General features: G+C 53.7%; 6 protein-coding genes across 8 annotated transcripts; 3 read left to right on the plus strand and 3 right to left on the minus strand.

Moving 5' to 3' along the window:
* Positions 1-924: 924 nt before the first annotated feature.
* J3458_021897 (uncharacterized protein) lies at positions 925-3592 on the plus strand (the record flags this gene model as incomplete). Of its 2 annotated transcripts, XM_066122818.1 has the most annotated exons (5): positions 925-1204; positions 1269-1296; positions 1355-1515; positions 1581-2806; positions 2857-3592. In XM_066122818.1, the coding sequence occupies exons 1-5, from the start codon at positions 1088-1090 to the stop codon at positions 3590-3592; spliced, it is 2268 nt and encodes a 755-aa protein (XP_065972038.1). In that variant the 5' UTR covers positions 925-1087. The 2 variants fall into 2 exon arrangements, with proteins under 2 accessions (XP_065972038.1, XP_007813588.1); XM_007815397.2 differs by having other exon boundaries at positions 925-1515.
* A 220-nt stretch (positions 3593-3812) lies between these two features.
* On the minus strand, positions 3813-6224 carry PTC6_2 (Protein phosphatase 2C 6). The gene has a single exon (XM_007815396.2). It carries the CDS (start codon positions 5941-5943, stop codon positions 3961-3963), a length of 1983 nt encoding a protein of 660 aa, XP_007813587.2. The 5' UTR covers positions 5944-6224; the 3' UTR covers positions 3813-3960.
* A 245-nt stretch (positions 6225-6469) lies between these two features.
* J3458_021899 (uncharacterized protein) lies at positions 6470-8312 on the plus strand. Of its 2 annotated transcripts, XM_066122819.1 has the most exons (3): positions 6470-7097; positions 7170-7563; positions 7629-8312. In XM_066122819.1, the coding sequence occupies exons 1-3, from the start codon at positions 6726-6728 to the stop codon at positions 8228-8230; spliced, it is 1368 nt and encodes a 455-aa protein (XP_065972039.1). In that variant the 5' UTR covers positions 6470-6725; the 3' UTR covers positions 8231-8312. The 2 variants fall into 2 exon arrangements, with proteins under 2 accessions (XP_065972039.1, XP_065972040.1); XM_066122820.1 differs by having other exon boundaries at positions 6470-8312.
* On the minus strand, positions 8313-10565 carry J3458_021900 (uncharacterized protein). The gene is made up of 6 exons (XM_007815394.2): positions 10422-10565; positions 10219-10315; positions 9491-10128; positions 8998-9437; positions 8746-8944; positions 8313-8672 (listed from the first exon to the last, which is right to left on the minus strand). The coding sequence occupies exons 3-6, from the start codon at positions 9644-9646 to the stop codon at positions 8385-8387; spliced, it is 1083 nt and encodes a 360-aa protein (XP_007813585.1). The 5' UTR covers positions 9647-10128; positions 10219-10315; positions 10422-10565; the 3' UTR covers positions 8313-8384.
* Positions 10566-11114: 549 nt separating this feature from the next.
* On the plus strand, positions 11115-15386 carry J3458_021901 (uncharacterized protein). Its single transcript, XM_066122821.1, has 5 exons — positions 11115-11978; positions 12050-12544; positions 12607-13186; positions 13241-13466; positions 13554-15386. The coding sequence occupies exons 1-5, from the start codon at positions 11637-11639 to the stop codon at positions 13759-13761; spliced, it is 1851 nt and encodes a 616-aa protein (XP_065972041.1). The 5' UTR covers positions 11115-11636; the 3' UTR covers positions 13762-15386.
* On the minus strand, positions 13875-16166 carry PIS1_2 (CDP-diacylglycerol-inositol 3-phosphatidyltransferase). The gene is made up of 2 exons (XM_007815392.2): positions 15004-16166; positions 13875-14940 (listed from the first exon to the last, which is right to left on the minus strand). Exons 1-2 carry the CDS (start codon positions 15628-15630, stop codon positions 14545-14547), a joined length of 1023 nt encoding a protein of 340 aa, XP_007813583.1. The 5' UTR covers positions 15631-16166; the 3' UTR covers positions 13875-14544.
* Positions 16167-17556: the final 1390 nt, after the last annotated feature.

The following is a 17556-nucleotide window of genomic DNA, read 5'->3' on the forward strand; positions in this document are numbered from 1 at the left end:
AATTAGCATACTTATCTAGCCCAACCTGCACGCATTGTTACAGTTCCCAGGTAAACTTTCCACAAGGAACACGGACTACGTCATGACCGAGATGCAAGAAATGTAGTCTCCTCGGGTAGCAGCTGTGCTTATGCTCCGATGCCTAAGAGATCGTCAAGCTCGACTATAGGAGCAAATGCTCAACTTGGTAATGGCCTAGAGCAGCATTCTTGGCGTCGATTTTGGCGCCGTTATCTAGGAATAGCTCAACCATGGATTCATGACCACTTTCAACAGCCCAGGCTCGAGGCGCCTGCCCGTATTCACTACACTTGAACCGACCTCGGCGTCATAGCCTAGAAGCAGCTTCACAATGCCTAATTACCGCGGCCGGCAGCCCATAAAAGCGAAGTCCGACCATAAACACTATCCCTTGAATCAATCTTTGCACCTTTGTTCACTAGCAGCTTGACGACAGCTTCATCACTTACCACGTACTACACTTGAAAAAATAATAAATTTTTTAAATTATTATAAGTTATTAGACGTTTAATATAATGAATGAAAAATTAATAAAATATTTTATAATAATTAAAAAGACTAAAATGTAGTGTTATTAGATACCCTTTATTTAACCTATTTTTATTTTTTTTAATTTTTTTTATAATTTAATCAATAGTAATTAGAATGCTTTTTACATCTTTGAACAGGGACTTTGAGCACTCACTGGGTGAACAGGCGCATCAAATGACGTAGCCCTCGTCCAACGGGCGGCCTCTGTCGCATTGATCAAACCAGTGTTTTCAGCCCCCTGGTGCACAGATCATCGGCACATTGATGCATGCTTAAAGTTTAAAGGCGGGGCAAAGAGACAAGATTCCTTGCGGGGCTGAAAATAGCAGCGTTTTGGCTCAGAGTCGAAATCAGCGTCGACAAGCAGTCCCGGTCTTTTACTCCGTCCCCCAAGTCATCGCAACTTGTTTTCCTCTATACCCCTACCAATTCATCGCGTCTAGCCTGCGATCGCCTGGTTCATCTCGAAACCCACCATCATCTGCCCTTATCAAAGTCTCACATTTCAACTTCCGCGACCGTAGTTTGCGACGTCATGTCATCATTTTCTCTGCCGCGGGGCACGTGGCTCTTGGTGCTCGCCGTCTGCTTGGTGTTGCTTCCTGGCAGGGCTGCCGCCTTTGGTGCTGGAAACATTCCATCCATTGCCCAGGTATGAATGAAGCCGTTATCCAATGTCGAGTTCTAATGCGCACGGCTGACACCATTGCCGTCAGGTCGAAGGACACAACTGGCGCCATGGAGGTATGTTGATTTCAACGTCAAGCTACCCCGCCAAATATTGACAGCCATTGCTTTGTAGATATCGAGGATATGCTCGCCAGTGTCGCCTTCTTGCACGGCAAGAAATGGACCTCCATGTTGATCAAGCGAACCTACTTTGGAAACTGGCTCCGTGATTACTCCCAAGCCGTCGATGTCGGCAGTCTCAAGGGCGTCAACGCCGCCACGATTCGAATCCTCGTGAGTCCCCGAGCAGCCTCATCGCACGCGCCTGCACAGCTAACAAGCTATGTCGAAAAATCCAGGTCTGGGTTCTCTCATTCATGGCTTTCGGCTATGCCACCGAGGAATTCGAAGTCACCGAGGAACGTCTCGGCTGCTACCGCCCAGAGGAGCACATCGACAACCCCCGCGGGTACGCAGATGGCCTCGATGCCCGCACGTTTGACCCCCGTCTCCGCGGTCCCGTCCAGCCCGTCGAAACAGAGATCGATATGAAAACGGGAATGAAGAACTACATTGCCAACGAGACGGGACAATGGGCCACCAGTGCCGGATACATTCGCTTCAGCTTTGCTCGCAGTATCCACTTTGGCCGCCTTTACACCTGTGGTGAGCGTGGAAAGGGCAAGGACGAGAATCTCTGCGAGGCCCTTCGCTGCCTTGGTCAAGCCCTCCATTGCCTGGAGGACTTTGGGGCGCACAGCAACTATTGTGAGCTGGCTCTCCGAGAGCTCGGGTACCACAGTGTGTTCCCTCACTGTGGAACCCAAACCGAGATAAACATCCAGGGCAAGAGGATCTATCCCATAGTCACTGGTACCTTTGGTGCCGTCGACTTCTTGCACTCCGTGATTGGCGAAGCCAATGATCACTTCACTCAATCCGAGGTCGATGAAGTTGATGTGGCTCTCAAAAATGCCGAAGGCGCCCGAAGCGGTCCCGTGACTACAGGTGACAGGGGATTGTTTGACGGCTCTGGTCCAACCGACTTCATCTCGCTGCTCTCCAAGCTCCCTGATGTTGGAACTGGATTTGCCTCCGAGGCAAGAGAGCTGAAGGAAGCTTCTGAAGCCCAAGAGCAAGAGAACCGGCAGAACCAGCAGCGAACTCGTGCCGACAATGTCAACGTCGTACCGGGGATGAGCCCCGATTTCGACCCCGTCAAAACCGCCAAACGCATCTATCCTATCCTGGTGTTCCGCGACAAGATCGTCAAGGCAATCAGCCGTGGTATTGCCAAGATTCCAGGCCTAGAGAAGCTCCTGGAACACATCAGCGAGACCCTGACCGCATTTGTGTTGGGCCTTCTCGCTCCCTTCATCCGACCCATCATAAACTCTGTCACCAAAGTTTTGAAGGATGGCTCATCCGGCGTCATCAGCGCCAGCTCCAAGTCCCAATTGGAGCCGTGGGAGAACAACAGATGCTCTGACCCCACCCACTCTATGCTTTCCAAGGACCACTTCACCAACGTCCTCAACTCTTGTGCTGGCCGAGTTGCCGCTACAATCCTTCAATACGCAGTTCCGTAAGTTCCACGCCCTCAACAATCCAAATAACCACTCACACAAACCTCAGTCGCGTCATCTTCGCCTGGGAAAACCCCAACGTCCCCGTAGACGAGGTCGTCAACGACGTCATCCGAGCCTTCCACCACCCAGCCCTGCGCAACGAAAATATCCAAATCCAGCGCGACATGTTCCAGACGGTGCGAATGTGGGCCGACCAGCACCCGCGTCGCCACGAACTCGACCGCATCCTCTCCTCGGAATCAGTCAAGACGGGCAAGAACCACATCCTCAACGGCGCCAAATCGGGCAGCAGCGGAGGCGGCCACTCCCACGGCGCCTTTGACGCCCTCAGCCAGCTCGGCCACGGCAAAGTCGCCGGCTCGCTATGGTCCCAGGTCCGCACCCGCGATTTGGACTCCATGTCTGGAAATGACGGCGAGCAGGCCGCCAACTACGTGTCCAACTCTCCTGCTCCGCGGACAAGCAAGATGCCCACTCCGCCGTCTTATACCTCGACGAGCGGAGGCGGAGAGGCAGCTTCGTACATGAACGAATCCAATACCTTCCAGGCAGGCTACAATGCCCCCCCACCCCCGGGACAGTATTACCAGGGCTACGGTCAGCAATCCCCTCCCGGTGGTCCTCAGGGATATCCGGGAACCCAGCAGTATGGTGCGCCGCCTCCGGGACAATGGCAGCAGCCGCCCCCGGGGTACGGCGGCTCACCCCCGCAGGGATATCCCCCTTACGGACAAGGTCGGCCGCCTTCTTGGAACCAGTATCCCGGCCAGGGACGCTATTAGATACAAGGGCGCAAGTTATGTTTGGATTGGAATTTGATTTCACGGAATTCAGGAAGTCAGGGGTTGTTGGGAAAATGAGGCTGCGAACATGAGATATGTCGATATGAAATACATGTAGAGACGAGAAAAGAGGTGTCGACGAAATTTTTCAAAAATTGTCTTCAAACCATCTAGGCAGAATCGTAAAAACATCAACCAAGTAGTCCATTTATATGTACATCATCAGTAGACCGTCTATGCAGCCAAGTATCTAGTGGTCGCTACATGCAAACTCCATCCAATGCTCTCATCAATCGCCACACCCAACGTCAGGCCACGCATGACGAAAAAACTTTTCTCACAGTCACACAAGAAGGCTGGCACGAACCTCATCTCTTGCCCCTCCTCGGGTCCTGAGCCTCCGCCTTCCTAATGTCCCTAATCTCCTTGGTGCCCATGCTGCCCAGCCCGCCCTCGGACCGTCTCTCCCACCCGCCCAGCCGGACAACCTGGCAGGTGGCGTTGTCGCCGTCCTTGGACACCTCTGTCGCGTACTCGACCACGCTGCGCGCCCCTTCCTCGGGCGTCTTGGCCTCCTTGATGACGTCCACGATTTCCTGGTCGCTCAGGGTGCCCGAGACGCCGTCGCTCATGAGGACGAGGAAGGAGAACTCGGCGGGGCCCATCTCCACGCGGGTGATCTCGGGCTCGGCCGACACCCCGATGCGCTTGGACTTGATGTCGCCAAAGGCGCGGGAGTTTGCGAGCCCGGCGATGCGCTCCTCGCCAAAGGAGTCGCCCGTGACCATGGAGCCGGCGGGCGCGTAGCGGCGGAGGCGCCGGCTCTCCGTGGGCGTCGTGGGGTGGTGGTCCGACGTCAGGGGGTGAGGGAGGCCGGTGGCCGTCTCGCACAGCAGGATGCGCGAGTCGCCTACGTGTGCGGCCACGAGGGTCGAGTGCGCGGCCGGGTGCCAGAACGGTGCCGTCGTGGGCGTCGATATGAGTGCCACCGAGGCCGTCGAGCCGCCCTTGAAGCGCGTGGTTCCGCCGATGCCGTGGCCTGACGGCGTCGCGTGCGGGGCGCCCAGGATCTCGTCGTCGTTGAGGGGCTGGTCCGAGTCGTCCGGGTCGGCTTTGCGAGCTTGCGCCGACACAAAGTCCAGGTCGGCGCGGAGGAAGGCGTACGCGAGGCTGGACTCGATTGTGATGGAGGCGTGCTTGCCCGCTTCGGGGGACGTGTCGAAATGCTCCGGGTTGAAGCGACGAAAGTAGCCGCCTATGGTGGTCCCGTAGGCCTTGACGAGGTCGCGCTCGAGTCTGATGGCCTTGTCGATGTTCTGCGACTCGGCTGGTGGTGATTTGGCGCTTGGGAGGGCCTGCCCGTGGTTCGGGTGGTCGCCGACAAATCTGCGGCTGTCCGGGCTGGGCACGTCCATTTTCGTTTCGACGTCTTTGGCGGATTTCATATCAATGGAGTCAAGCGCTCGTTGTTTCGATGTCGGCTGTTCGCCGATTGCGGGCTTTTGCTGGTCTCTCCCGGGTTTTCTCTTGCGCAGGCTGCTTTGCAGGCCAAACTCAATGGCTGCCTCCTCGATGTATCCGTGTAGCTCGTCTCGTAGGAAGTGAGAACATTGTGTGCCTCCGTGGCCATCAAAGACGCCAAAGTAGAAGATTTGAGGGTCGCCCAACACGCTGTCTGCCGGGGTGGCTTCGCCTGGTTTTTGCCTCACGCTCATGGGACCCCTCTTTGCAAAGGCAGGTATGTCCACCGTGCCGGCCTGGTCCGTATCCTCATTATACGGCCTGCTCCCTCTGGCCGTCGCAGAGCCGAAATGGTGTTTCGCCCTCCGCAGCGGTATGCGAACCACCGTCAGGTCTCGACTCTGCATGTTGGGGATGGACACGGCGGCGGGAGACAGACCGGGACTTGGTGTATGGGGGGTCGACGCATCGCGGGGCAGTTTGTGGCCGGGGCCAATGGTGCGGTGCGAGTCCGGATGAAGCGACGACGAGGGAAGATGCGTGACAAAATACGTGTGGAAGTACTGTCGCAGTTGCTGGTCTGGGTATCGCGGCACAGGCACGTAGTTGTGGCGGCTCGTCACAAGCGGAGAGGTGCTTCGACGTTCCGCGCGAGTCTGCCGGGATGCGCTGCCGCCACGAGCCCCCGAGGTCGACGACAGGGACCGTCGTGCCGCTGTCCCCGAGGGTTTTAATCGCGGACGTGTAGTGTCTCCTGCGGACGTGGTTCTAAACGCCGAACCTGCGCCAACAAGGGTTGCTGATGCTGTCGGCATGGCGACCCCCTCAGCCGCCATGTGAACTGCAGCTCTGGACGCAGAGCTCCGCGCGGCGTGTCGTATGGATGCCATTGAGGGGTAGAGACGATGCTGTAGAGTAGAGCCCGGCGAGGTCACGCATCAGCTCCCCCTGGGTAACCTAACAAAAGCCAGCCCGCTGCGAACTACAGCCATGGACCTGCGATGCAGAGCGGACGAGGCGGTGGTGGTTTGGCGGGATGTTGCTCTGCGGGCCGAGAGCTTCCAACCGATCAAACAAAGGGTCAGTCGGGACTTGATGTCGGCCTGAGGAATGTACAAAGCCGGCGTTGCGGGATGAGAAAGGCTAAACAAAAGGAGGCAAAGAAGCTTGGGCTGGATCGACATGGACTGTGATTGTTTGTTGGGTGGATTCAACACAGCATTCAGCATTCAGTGTCTGCCCCTGCCCAACATGGTAAAGCGCCAACTGGCCTGGCCTGGTCTATCTTGTACTTGGACTTCTTGGACGCAGCTGGACATCGTTGCACCCCCCCTCAGATTAGATTGAACTACAGGATATACGACTACGGCTGATGAGTGTGAAAAACAGCAGTTTTTGTATTCATGGCGGGACTTTGGACCTCTCACCCTGGAGAACTTGGCCGGACGAACGCTGGAGAGGATGGTTTGGCTCGAATTAGGACCCACCCCCGTTTCCCATGTCCCGAGTCCCAAGTCCCGAGTCCCGACATCTCGTAATGAGACATGAATGAGCACACGAGTTGCCACTCAAGCACCGCACATCTCCGAGCTCACGCACCACAATCACCATCTCCCATCACGGCCATGCTTCTCTGTCCCTAGCAGACCCCGATGCCATCCCCAACCGCAAAATGGGCGAGTCTGCACCCTCCGCAGACGCCGAGTCCTCCGATGGCCCCTCGAAACCCAGCAAACCACACATCCTCCCAGACGTCGTCAACATCACACCCACAGGTGACATCATCCTTTCCGTAACATTCGAAACATCCACCGAGACACTCAGGAAAACTCGCAAGGCAGCCCTCCCTGCCTCCCGCAAAGCCAGTCTCAATGGCCAATCCACGCCGTCGCAGGCATTGAAGCCCAAGGTCACCATCGCATACCGCGTACAGCTGGACATGCTCAAGACATACTCGCAGTACTTTGGCAATTTGCTCACAAACCCGCAATTCCGGGAAGCCAAGCTCGTTACCGCTGTCCATGCCGACCTAGCTGCCAGAAAGGTAAGGCCTTCCGAAGCAGATCCAGCTGAGCTGCCCCATGTGAAAATCACAGATGATGATGAGGCGACGCAGTCTGCGGGCAGGGAATCCGTCTTTGAGGATATGCTCCGCATTCTCCACCAGGTGCCTATCAAGACGACTCGCGCCGTCATGTCGTATGCGACCACGCTGGCGTTGCTAGCAGATCGGTTCGACTGCCGCGCACCTGTGTCTCGAGCCCTCACGGACATCAAGTTCAAGTGGCCCCTGACCAACACCCGTCCGTACGTGGACGAGTCGGGACGCGTGACGGAGACGGAGAAGGTCTTGCGTCAGAAGATCCTCGTGGCATGGCTGTTGGGACAGCCGATGCGCTTGCACCAGGCCAGCAGGGAACTAGTCATTCGGGGCTCACGACTCTGGGGCGTATACGGCGAAGAGGAGGATGTACAGGGGGCATGGTGGCACCTCCCGGAAGGCATAGAAGGTAAACACACCCCCCCTTTGGGCGCGCTCTTTTTACACTCTCCAGCTCTAACCAACCAATTGCAGAAGAACTCCGGTATCGTCGAGAACGTATCCTGGACACCATATCCTCCATTCAGCGCCACTTCCTTACCCTGTACGCCTCTCGTAATCGCCAGTGCAAACTAGGCTACGACTCCAGCACCGCCTGCGACTCGTTCCAGTTTGGCCAGATGCTGAAATTCCTGCTGTCAAAGGATCTGCTGCACCTCGTGGACTTTGCGCCGTCATCAGTGGACAGCGTGCCGGACACGTCAATGGTGGATATAGAAGAGCTGTTGGGGACCTTGAAACAGTGTCCCAATTACCAGATTGACAAGCACCATACAAACTGCGGGCTGAGGATTCGAATTGACCCCATTTTAGACTATGTTACGGCCATGGTAGGTGCGGGTGTGGTGGCTTTTGCACTGGCCGATTGGAAGCGAAGGAGGGCAGATGTGTCGTGGTTGAATGAGAAGGGGGGTTTGAGGAACGATGGAGACGTGGAAGAGGGCCCCAATGCGTTTGCCTTTACCAGGGCCCTGGCGACCGATCAGAGGTTGAGGTATGAGGGAGCTATTTATGCAGATAGGATGGCCAGGAGGCTGTTCACTGCGGATACATGGAACTGGACACCAGAGGCCTGATCTTGGTGGGAGGAACTGTGAGAATTAGACGCTTCATATGCCAACTGGTATTAATGACTTGCTCAACTTGGCTGGAAGCACTATATATACGTCTAATTATTCATCCCCTCGTCACCAATAGTGGTGGAATTGTGTATGTTGTGTTTGAGATTGACTACGCAGAGGCAGTCTTCTCCGTCATGTTCGCAGACTTCCCAACTACGCTCTCCTGTGGGCTAGAACTTCCACTGACGCTGTCCTCCCGAGCAGCGGGGGCCTTGGCCTTCATGAATGGCCAGTGGCCCTTGGTTTCCTTGAATCGCATGACGATGAAACCAGCTATGACGAAGATCCAGTAGACGTTGTAGGAAATGACTGAGCCATAGGTAGCGGAGTTTTGCCAACCGAGAATGGCGTTGAAGACACCCCAGCCGCCATCGTTGGCGGCAGTGGGTGAGCAGCACTTGTTGACAGTCAGCAAACTGTTCCTTTTGTTGACGTGCATGGTTAGGGGCTTTGCGTAGTTGGCCACTTACATTCACGTGCCAAACGCTCTTATCGATATCGTAGGAACCTGGACCACTGCCAGTTTCTGTAGCATCACCACCAATGACGTTGTTCCACTGTTGGGCCTCGAGATGCCAAACGCCACGGGAAAAGAGACCGGCCGCGACGAGATAAAGGAGACAGGTTGAGGCAACAAGGAAAATTTGCAGCTTGGCAGTAGAACCACCCCTGAGCGCATGTTAGAGTGCGGTTCAATACCATAGTTTCTGGGCATCCCTTACTTGTACAAAAGGTAACCGATAATGCCGCCAACAAGGAGACCGACGACGACAGGCAAGGGGACGGCATATGCGGGAGCTGAGAAGGTAACGCCAGCAACAAACACAACAGCCTCAATACCCTCGCGAAGAACAGTGATGAAGGGCAGCACGAACATGGAGTACTTCTCTAGCCAGTGGGACAAGCAGCCCCTGGAGCCTGCTTTGACGGGCGATTCAATAGCCTTGGCGAGCTTAACGCGCCACTTTGCTTGCATTTTGCCGATTCGAAGAAGGGCAGCACCCATCACTGTGATGATGACGGCGGCAAAGAGACAAAAAGCACCCTCGTAGTAGTTCTCATTGTTTTCCCAGGAATTTGATCCAACAGTGTAAAAGACACCAATCAGGGCAGCAGCAACCACCATGCAGATCAATAATCCTGCAGCAACACCAAGCCATACCTATCACACGAAATTAGGGTTTGAAGACGTGACGAAAAGTGCGTCAAACGTACCTGGCGGCGAAGTGCTTTGTACGTCCTGACATCCCGCTCAGGTCCATCAAGGGTCTGTTTGAGGAAAGCAAGCAATACAGACACAATGATTACCGTCTCCAACGTCTCTCGAAAGACGACGAGAAAGATTGGCACTGAAAATACGTCCTTGGCCATGTTGAGGAATAGCCTTGTTGTGTTTGTCAGGAAGCGATCTTGCTCAAGAAGAAGCTGCCTCTTGGGGGAGGGGGGAATCAGATAAAAGAAGACCAGGAATCAGTCGGCAGACGAAAACCTCCCCAGCTGGAGCACCACAAATGCGGCAGGTAGAAGCTGGTAGTCGCAGGAATGCCAAGACTTAACCAGTCGCAGGGCACCAGGCGAGAGCCGAGAGAGCCAAGCGGCCAAGTGATTGCCAAGAGACCCAGAGATGGGCCAAAGATGGGGAATATTGTCTGGTCAAGGATTCGGATCAGATAAGAAAGAATCACACTGCTGGTAAGTACCTACCTAGGTAGGTATATAACTGGAAATACGTCGCATCAGGCTACTTGATTGATTAGACAAGAAGTCGGCCCTGGTACAAGCAGCCCCTCCAACTTATCAAGCCGCGGCGGACTGGGATAAAATACGCCGTCGGTTGAGAAAATCTTGTTCCGCTGCTCCGTTTTTATCAATTAGCGCGGCATCCACACGGCAAAAGCCTGCCGGTAAAATGGGGTCGAACTTGTTGGAAATATTGGACGCACCAAGGGGGGGCCAAAATATTGATAGTTGGCACACAAGCTGGGAGTCGGACAGGAGATCCATCCTTTTGGGCAACCCGAGCTGACAGACGAGCAGCACCTTTATAAATCTCTGTCGTAAATAACGGTCCAATGTCTTCCGACGCATTGCTAATGAAGATAAGGGGGTTTGGGGGGTTGTAGTCAATGTAACACAGCAGACGCACCGAGGGACGTGCCAACAAGATGCGAACGCAAAAAGTTCGGCGCGATCTACATGCACAATTGGGAATGCACATGCTGCTTACCACGCCAGATCCTCCGAAAGCGGGGATGAAAATGTTCAGGCATTTTCGATTCGCAGAATGTGTCTCGAGGCCGCTTCGAATTGCCCTTCTCGGGAAGACAAAGTTCCCAACCTTTGAACTGAAAATGACTCTCTGCCACATGGGACCCCCCTGCCATGTGCGCCAGCGTATCATCAGATATTCCCTAACATGGCCCCAGAAAACGCCTGTTAAGGCGGTGATGCTCTTCAAAGCATCTTTGATCTTCGTCCTGTCAATCTAGCGAGTCGATACCGGAGCTTTCTAGACTTGGTCATGACGCCATTGATCCGCTTATCAGATGGAGTCGTTGACTTTCAGCTACGGTTATCAATCAATCAGTCACAATCAATCAGGCCATGGGCCAGGGATAAATGAGTTTTTTTTTTCGTCAGGTGAGGCACCAAGCAGCCCCTCTTCGGATTGGCGTTGCAAGATATGCGCCACATCCAATCAAGGAGTCAAGAGAACGCCATCGGCGGGAGGATTCAACCCCTGAACCCTCAAGCAATCCCAGCTTGCTGTTGGGAGGGTGTGGACTGGCGGCTTGAGCGAAGGATCATCGTGCTGCATTGCCGCCGGTAGCCAAAGTTGGCTAGCTGATACTGTTCTGCATCGTCCGCTTGTCGAGATGGGACACCCGCTGGGAACAAGACTATTGCAATTTCTAGCCCTGGTCCGGTCCAATATCGGGGCGGTGGTCCAACAGAGGAGACAGGCCGGCCCAGCTTCGTATCTGGGAATCCCGGCTGATTCCTGCAGCCTGAATCAGTTGAGGAATGGGCGAGAAGTGGTCTTCTTATCCATCTGAAGGAGAATTCCGTCCAAACTCAAAGTTGAACAGACTTGACTACAAGCATATGACTGCAGCCAGGGTACATCCACGGTCGGCCGCTCTTTCCTTTTCACCTGTGCGCATTGGGGCAGCTTGTGAGCTTATTTTTGCAAGTGCTCCGTTTGATGATTAGGAAGGTGCGACTGCACCACATCTGTCGTCAAATACGCCCAACATCGTGAGCCTCGCATGAGAAAAGTTCTCCATACTTGAGCACGTTTCCCCCCAAATTATCTCGAGCAAGATCTTCAGCTGCCGAACGAGTTAAACTCTGGATCTTGATGGCGGGTCTTGTGCGATTGACAGCCGCCTTGGCTGCATCACTGAGCTTGGCGTCAGCAGCGACCATCAACCACGATTTCAACGTCACCTGGGTTAGAGCCAACCCTGATGCAGCGTTTGAACGACCGGTGATTGGCATCAATGGAAAATGGCCGATTCCTACAATTGAGTGCAACGTCGGGGACCGGTTAATTATCAATGTCCATAACCAGCTGGGAAACCAGTCGACGTCGCTGCACTTCCACGGCCTGTTTCAGAATGGAACCAACAACATGGACGGCCCAGCGGGCGTCAACCAGTGCTCAATCCCACCGGGCAGCTCATTCACTTACAACTTTACCGTAAGTCAAGCAGTCGAGAAATTCCATTCATCTCCACGTGTATGAACAAGCACACTGAAACTGAGTCCTAGATCGACCAACCGGGCACGTATTGGTACCACTCTCACAATGATGGCCAATATCCTGACGGCCTCCGTGGCCCAGTCATTGTCCATGATCCTGAGTTCCCCTACAAGAAGGAAGTTGATGAGGAAGTCGTCCTAACGCTTTCCGATTGGTACCATGATGAGATTTCAACGCTCATGCCAAAATTCCTGAGCAAGACAAACCCAACTGGAGCCGAGCCCGTTCCTAACGCTGCTCTCATGAACGACACTCAGAACTTAACCATTTCTGTCCAACCCGGCAAGACCTACTTGTTCCGTGTCGTCAACATTGGTGCCTTTGCCGGCCAGTACCTCTGGTTTGAGGGCCACAAGATGCGAATCGTGGAAGTTGACGGCGTATACACCAAAGACGCTGAAGCTGAAATGATTTACATCTCCGCCGCTCAGAGAGTGAGCTTCCTCCTGACGACCAAGAGCGAAGCATCTGCGAATTTTCCCATAGTCGCAAGCATGGACACGGTAGGCTAGCCTCCCACCTCTTTTACAATACGACATGGCGGTAACTAACCGGAATCGCATAGACTCTCTTTGATGTGCTCCCCCAGGAGCTCAACTACAACTCCACCGGCTGGCTCAGCTACGACAAATCCAAAGACTATCCAGCCGCTGCTATCGTGGACGAGCTAAACGCCTTCGACGACATGACTCTCGAAGCCTACGATGGCATGGAACTCCTTCCAGAACCCGACCGCACCGTGGAGCTTGATGTCATCATGGACAACCTCGGTGATGGTGCCAACTACGCCTTCTTCAACAACATCACCTATGCGTTCCCCAAGGTCCCCACGCTCTACACAGCCCTTAGTGCCGGCGAAATGGCCAATGACCCCAGGGTATACGGCGAATACACGCATTCGTTTGTCCTAAAGAAGAATGAGATTGTCCAGATCGTTGTCAACAACCTCGACACCGGCCGTCACCCGTTCCATCTCCACGGCCACAACTTCCAATCCATCTACCGTTCAAATGAGTCGGCCGGTACTTTTGCAGATGAGGGCGGAGAGACGGGCAAGACATTCCCCAAGGTGCCCATGCGCCGAGATACAATCGTCGTTTGGCCCAACGGGAACATTGTCTTGCGATTCAAAGCCGACAACCCAGGTGTGTTCGATTCCCATGACCCCCTCAAGTTCACACATGTTAACCAACGTGCAGGAATTTGGCTGTTCCACTGCCACATCGAGTGGCACGTCATTTCCGGCCTCATCGCGACCTTTGTGGAAGCGCCCACCGAGCTGCAAAAGACGCTCTCCATACCACCCACTCACCTCCAAGCGTGCCAAAAGGCCAATGTTGCCACTGAGGGCAACGCAGCAGCCAACACAAAGGACTACCTTGATCTCAGCGGCCAGAATAAGCCACCTGCCCCCCTCCCAGCTGGGTACGCTTCTCCCCCTCATCCCCCTCCTCACAACCCCTTAATCCCCCCTGCCATCTCATATCCGTGCATGGTCACTAACAACCCCAGATTCACCACCCGAGGTATCGTAGCCCTAGTATTCAGCTGCATAGCCGGCTTCCTTGGCGTCGGCGTCGTAGCATGGTACGGCTTTTCGCAGGCCATGGAAGAAGCTCCCAGGGCTGTAGGCAGCATTATCCGCAACGCGGACGTGTCCGAGTCCGACAATAGCCAGATTGCGTCCTCCAGTACCAATGCCGGCAGAACAACTACCTAGCACCGTCTTACGAGAACAGAACGTTCTAGGATAAAGAAACCATGTACGTAATAGAGGTTGGATTGATTGATTTTTTAGCACTCATATTGCAATATATCCATATAAAGCCTTTCGTTAAAATCCCCCATCATCCCCTTTCATTAGTACTTATGCGAGAGGCAATCAGCTACTTTCCATCGAAAAGAAAAAGGCTAAAGCGAGCCAAGGGCCCCAAAAGAAATACATAAAACCAAGCCTATCCCCCTTGTGAAGAAGCGAAGAATAGCAAAAGACTCTCCCTGTAATTAAGATAAATAGGACCAATAACCATAGTTTTCCGTACCAAGCCCGATATTGATCCGCCCAAGAAATAGATCCGACGTAAAGATAGAAAATATCTGCCTTATAGGGACTCTCGGAGCATATTGCCTTGTGCCTAGACTAAACCCACCCAAAGCCGTGGAGTATGCATTTGCCATTGCATTATACGCAATCCATCAACCCCTCCAAATTTCCAGACGCCTATTCATGCAGTTAAAAGGTTAGTGGGGCGCGCTCTGTCGTGCCACCGCAGCGAAAGTCAAGTGTTGTGCGCGATTCCTGCCTTCAAAACAAGCATCTCTGCGCCAACAACGAAGAAAAGTGTAGATGTCCCCGAGTGCCTCCATGTCTATGGAGCCTAGACCAATCACATACCAGCCCGCCAAGACCAAACGAGGTTCGCACACCGCTCATCTGTGTCGTAGAATTCTCAGTCGTCGTGGGCGCATGCACCGGGTCAAAACCGTCGCGTCTGCAGCCAAACTATACACGTTTGGCCTTATTCTTGCGCGGAAGACCCTTCTCCTTGCGCATTTTAATATCAACATCGGCAAGCCACTTGCTTGCGTTGTATAACTGGACTCCGTTGATAGCCTGCTTAACAACCATGAAAGGCAAGCTGATACCAGCAATAGCCCAAGGAATAAGAGAGTCCATCTTGTTGGCGCGGGCAATTTCTAGCGCAGAGGCACTAAAGGGGTCGGGGAACATCTGTCGGAGCAGCGAGGTGTTAACTGGAGCGCCGGGGTTGACGAAACCACCACTGGTTTCTTCGACGCTCTTGATCAGGTGAGGAGACAGCCAAGGAGACGAAAAGGCCAAGAGGTAGAGACCGATGAAGAAGAGCTCATTGAGAGCGCACAGAGTAAACAAGACATTCTGCAGAAGATATTCTTAGCTCACGCTCTCAATATGACGGTCCACGGCATTCTTGTTGCCTACCTTGTTGGTGTAGTACAAGTTAAGGAGCCAGTTCTGACTCTTGTCAATGTTCTTGTGGCTCGAGTCGGAGCCGCCAACGACGAGCGTGGCATACATGTGCATGTAATGGCTAGAAAAGTCGAGGGCAATCAGGCCCTGAAACAGAATAGCCCATCGAGGGAAGGCAGAAGACAGAAAGACGAGCAGGCATGAGGTTGTGCAGCGATCAGTAACCATGTCAAGGACGGCACCAAAGCGAGTAGACTGTTCGAAAATGCGGGCGGCATAGCCATCAAAGGCGTCCAACAGGCAGGAGATGCTATAGAGGACCGAGCACGTTCGCGGATGGACGGGCATGTAGTATAGGGAGGCGATGGCGAGGACGATACGGATGTAGCCTAGAGATGCGCGAGTGTTAGCAATCGCCCAAGAATGCAAGAACAAGACATGATGGAGCTGCGCACCGATAATATTGGGCCAGAACAGAAAGATATTCTCATCTTGCTCGATATCCGTGGCTTCCGGGGTGTGGTGAGCAGAGCCATTGCCATTCATAGTGATGGGCTGCTGATCGTCGTCGGCTGAGGCTGCAGCTGCAGCAGCTTCGCGCAGCTTGGCAGACTTCCTTCGGGTCTGACGGGTAGACATTTTTGCGGTGCAATTGTTGCGAATTGCAAAAGAAAGAGAATGCTTTGCTAGGGTCGTCAATAGGAACGTCGAGAATACCGTACGACGGCAACTGATATGATGCGACGGCAATGGCGTCCGCGTGGCAGGGTTTTATTGTCGTTTCGAGGTCGACCGGGAGAGCTGGAGATGCGCGGCCGAAGGGGCCGACAGGGTCCTGGGGGTGACGACGCAGGCAGGACGACAAAGAAAAAAGTCGAGCTTCCACCAAAGAAGGGAGACGAAGAAAAAGGTGATACAATTTGGAAATGATGATTGAAAATTCCGACTTGAGGACGAAAAACGGCACCGGTAGTCGGCAGGAAGGAGCGGATGAGAAGGGAGAGAAGCCAAGAAGCCAAAGTGCGATAAGGAGAGGAGAGGGCGTGGTGGTCGGAGGCAATTTACAAGTGGGTTTAGGATTGAATTGTCAAAGGCACCGAGCCAAAGCTGATGATGACGGCTGCTGCCGCCAAACTTTCCAGCCAGTCCAGCTAATAAACCAGTCTGAACAGGGCTGTTGGCCTCAATCTCAAAAATCTCCAAGCACGGTGCTTCTTGGCCCAAGGTGCCACATGCAGGGCCCACTTAAGCAGCCACGGAGCCTCTTGGGTTTTACGTACTGACTTGTAAGGTCATGGCTGTGCCAGATGTCTGCAGCCTCCTGAGTCCATTGTCTGACGACTACTCCCGAGTATTCCCAGCGTCACATCTTCTGCACTCCAGGACGAGTGAGATTTTTTTTTTTTCGAGCCGCCCAGTGTCACAAGCAACAGCCCGTATCTCAATTGTAGCCACTTTTTTTTCCTGGCACTTCCAGTGGCTCTCTTCAAACCCTCCTCCCCTTATCATCATCGACGCACTTTGCACGTTGAGTTTTTACACGCGTGCCGAGGTCCGCTAGGAGACGCATCTCACCACGATGGCTGTCTTGATTGGCCATTCGCAAGCTCGGCCGTGGACCCCTTAGTGCGCAGCTCAAACCGTTCCAGACTACGGAGTAAACTGGCCATCATTGTCATTCTTCGATGACGGGCTTAGGGTCTGTCTCAGCCTTAGTCAGCGGCCAACTACTTCTCTCCGCCTCCTGCTCCGTACGTGTTCAAAGCATACAAGTGGGAGAGAGGCCGCCAAAAAGCATATCGACAGAATACAAGTGTCATGGCGGTGAGTGGCCCGTCGATAAACGTGCGCGATATTTTAGTCCAACATATCCAGTCATGGCAACGCAGGATAAGATGCTTTTGACGCTGGTCCACACTCCGGGTAGATTCGCGTTTAGATACTGATAAGGACAAGCAGGCAAGAATTTGAGCTCGACCTTGAGTTCTAACCCCAGGAAAACAACTTCCGGGGGAGCAGATACAGCTCATTCGAGTTCGGTATGTAGAAGAGCATGTTGCAAACATCTGCCACTCCCGTCGCCCCCAGAAAGGTCGCTGTGGAGCAATTACGGCGTAACATGGACGTCTGCTTTGGTCAGACCATCTTGGTGTGTTTCTGCCCGCCAATGCTGCGATATACTTTGCGTGCCAATTCGCGACACTCATCGACACGGCGCACACAAGAGTCAAGGCGTGCGTGATTTTCCGCGTCCCGACGTATTGCGAAGTGTCACGAGGGCCAGGAATGGCGATTGACAGTCATGTAAACAAGAATGTGAATTTGGCCCTGGTTTTCGAACCGCCTAGTTTCTAAGCAGCGCCGCTTTCCCCCTCATCAGCAAACAGTAGCGCCGCCACTCCATTTTCGGCACAGTGTTGGATGTGGGCCGAAGCTTGATTTTTTAGCTAGGAAGCTATAATTATATGCTTAAAGTACATTTCGCTGGCGGTATTATGCTGTGTATTAAACTGTTCCTGAAAGATTTAGGGAAGGGAAGATGTTTGCAGGTACAGTCTACGGGAT

The sequence above is a fragment of the Metarhizium acridum genome (assembly GCF_019434415.1).
Source record: "Metarhizium acridum strain ARSEF 324 chromosome Unknown scaffold_587, whole genome shotgun sequence".
Taxonomy (NCBI): domain Eukaryota; kingdom Fungi; phylum Ascomycota; class Sordariomycetes; order Hypocreales; family Clavicipitaceae; genus Metarhizium; species Metarhizium acridum.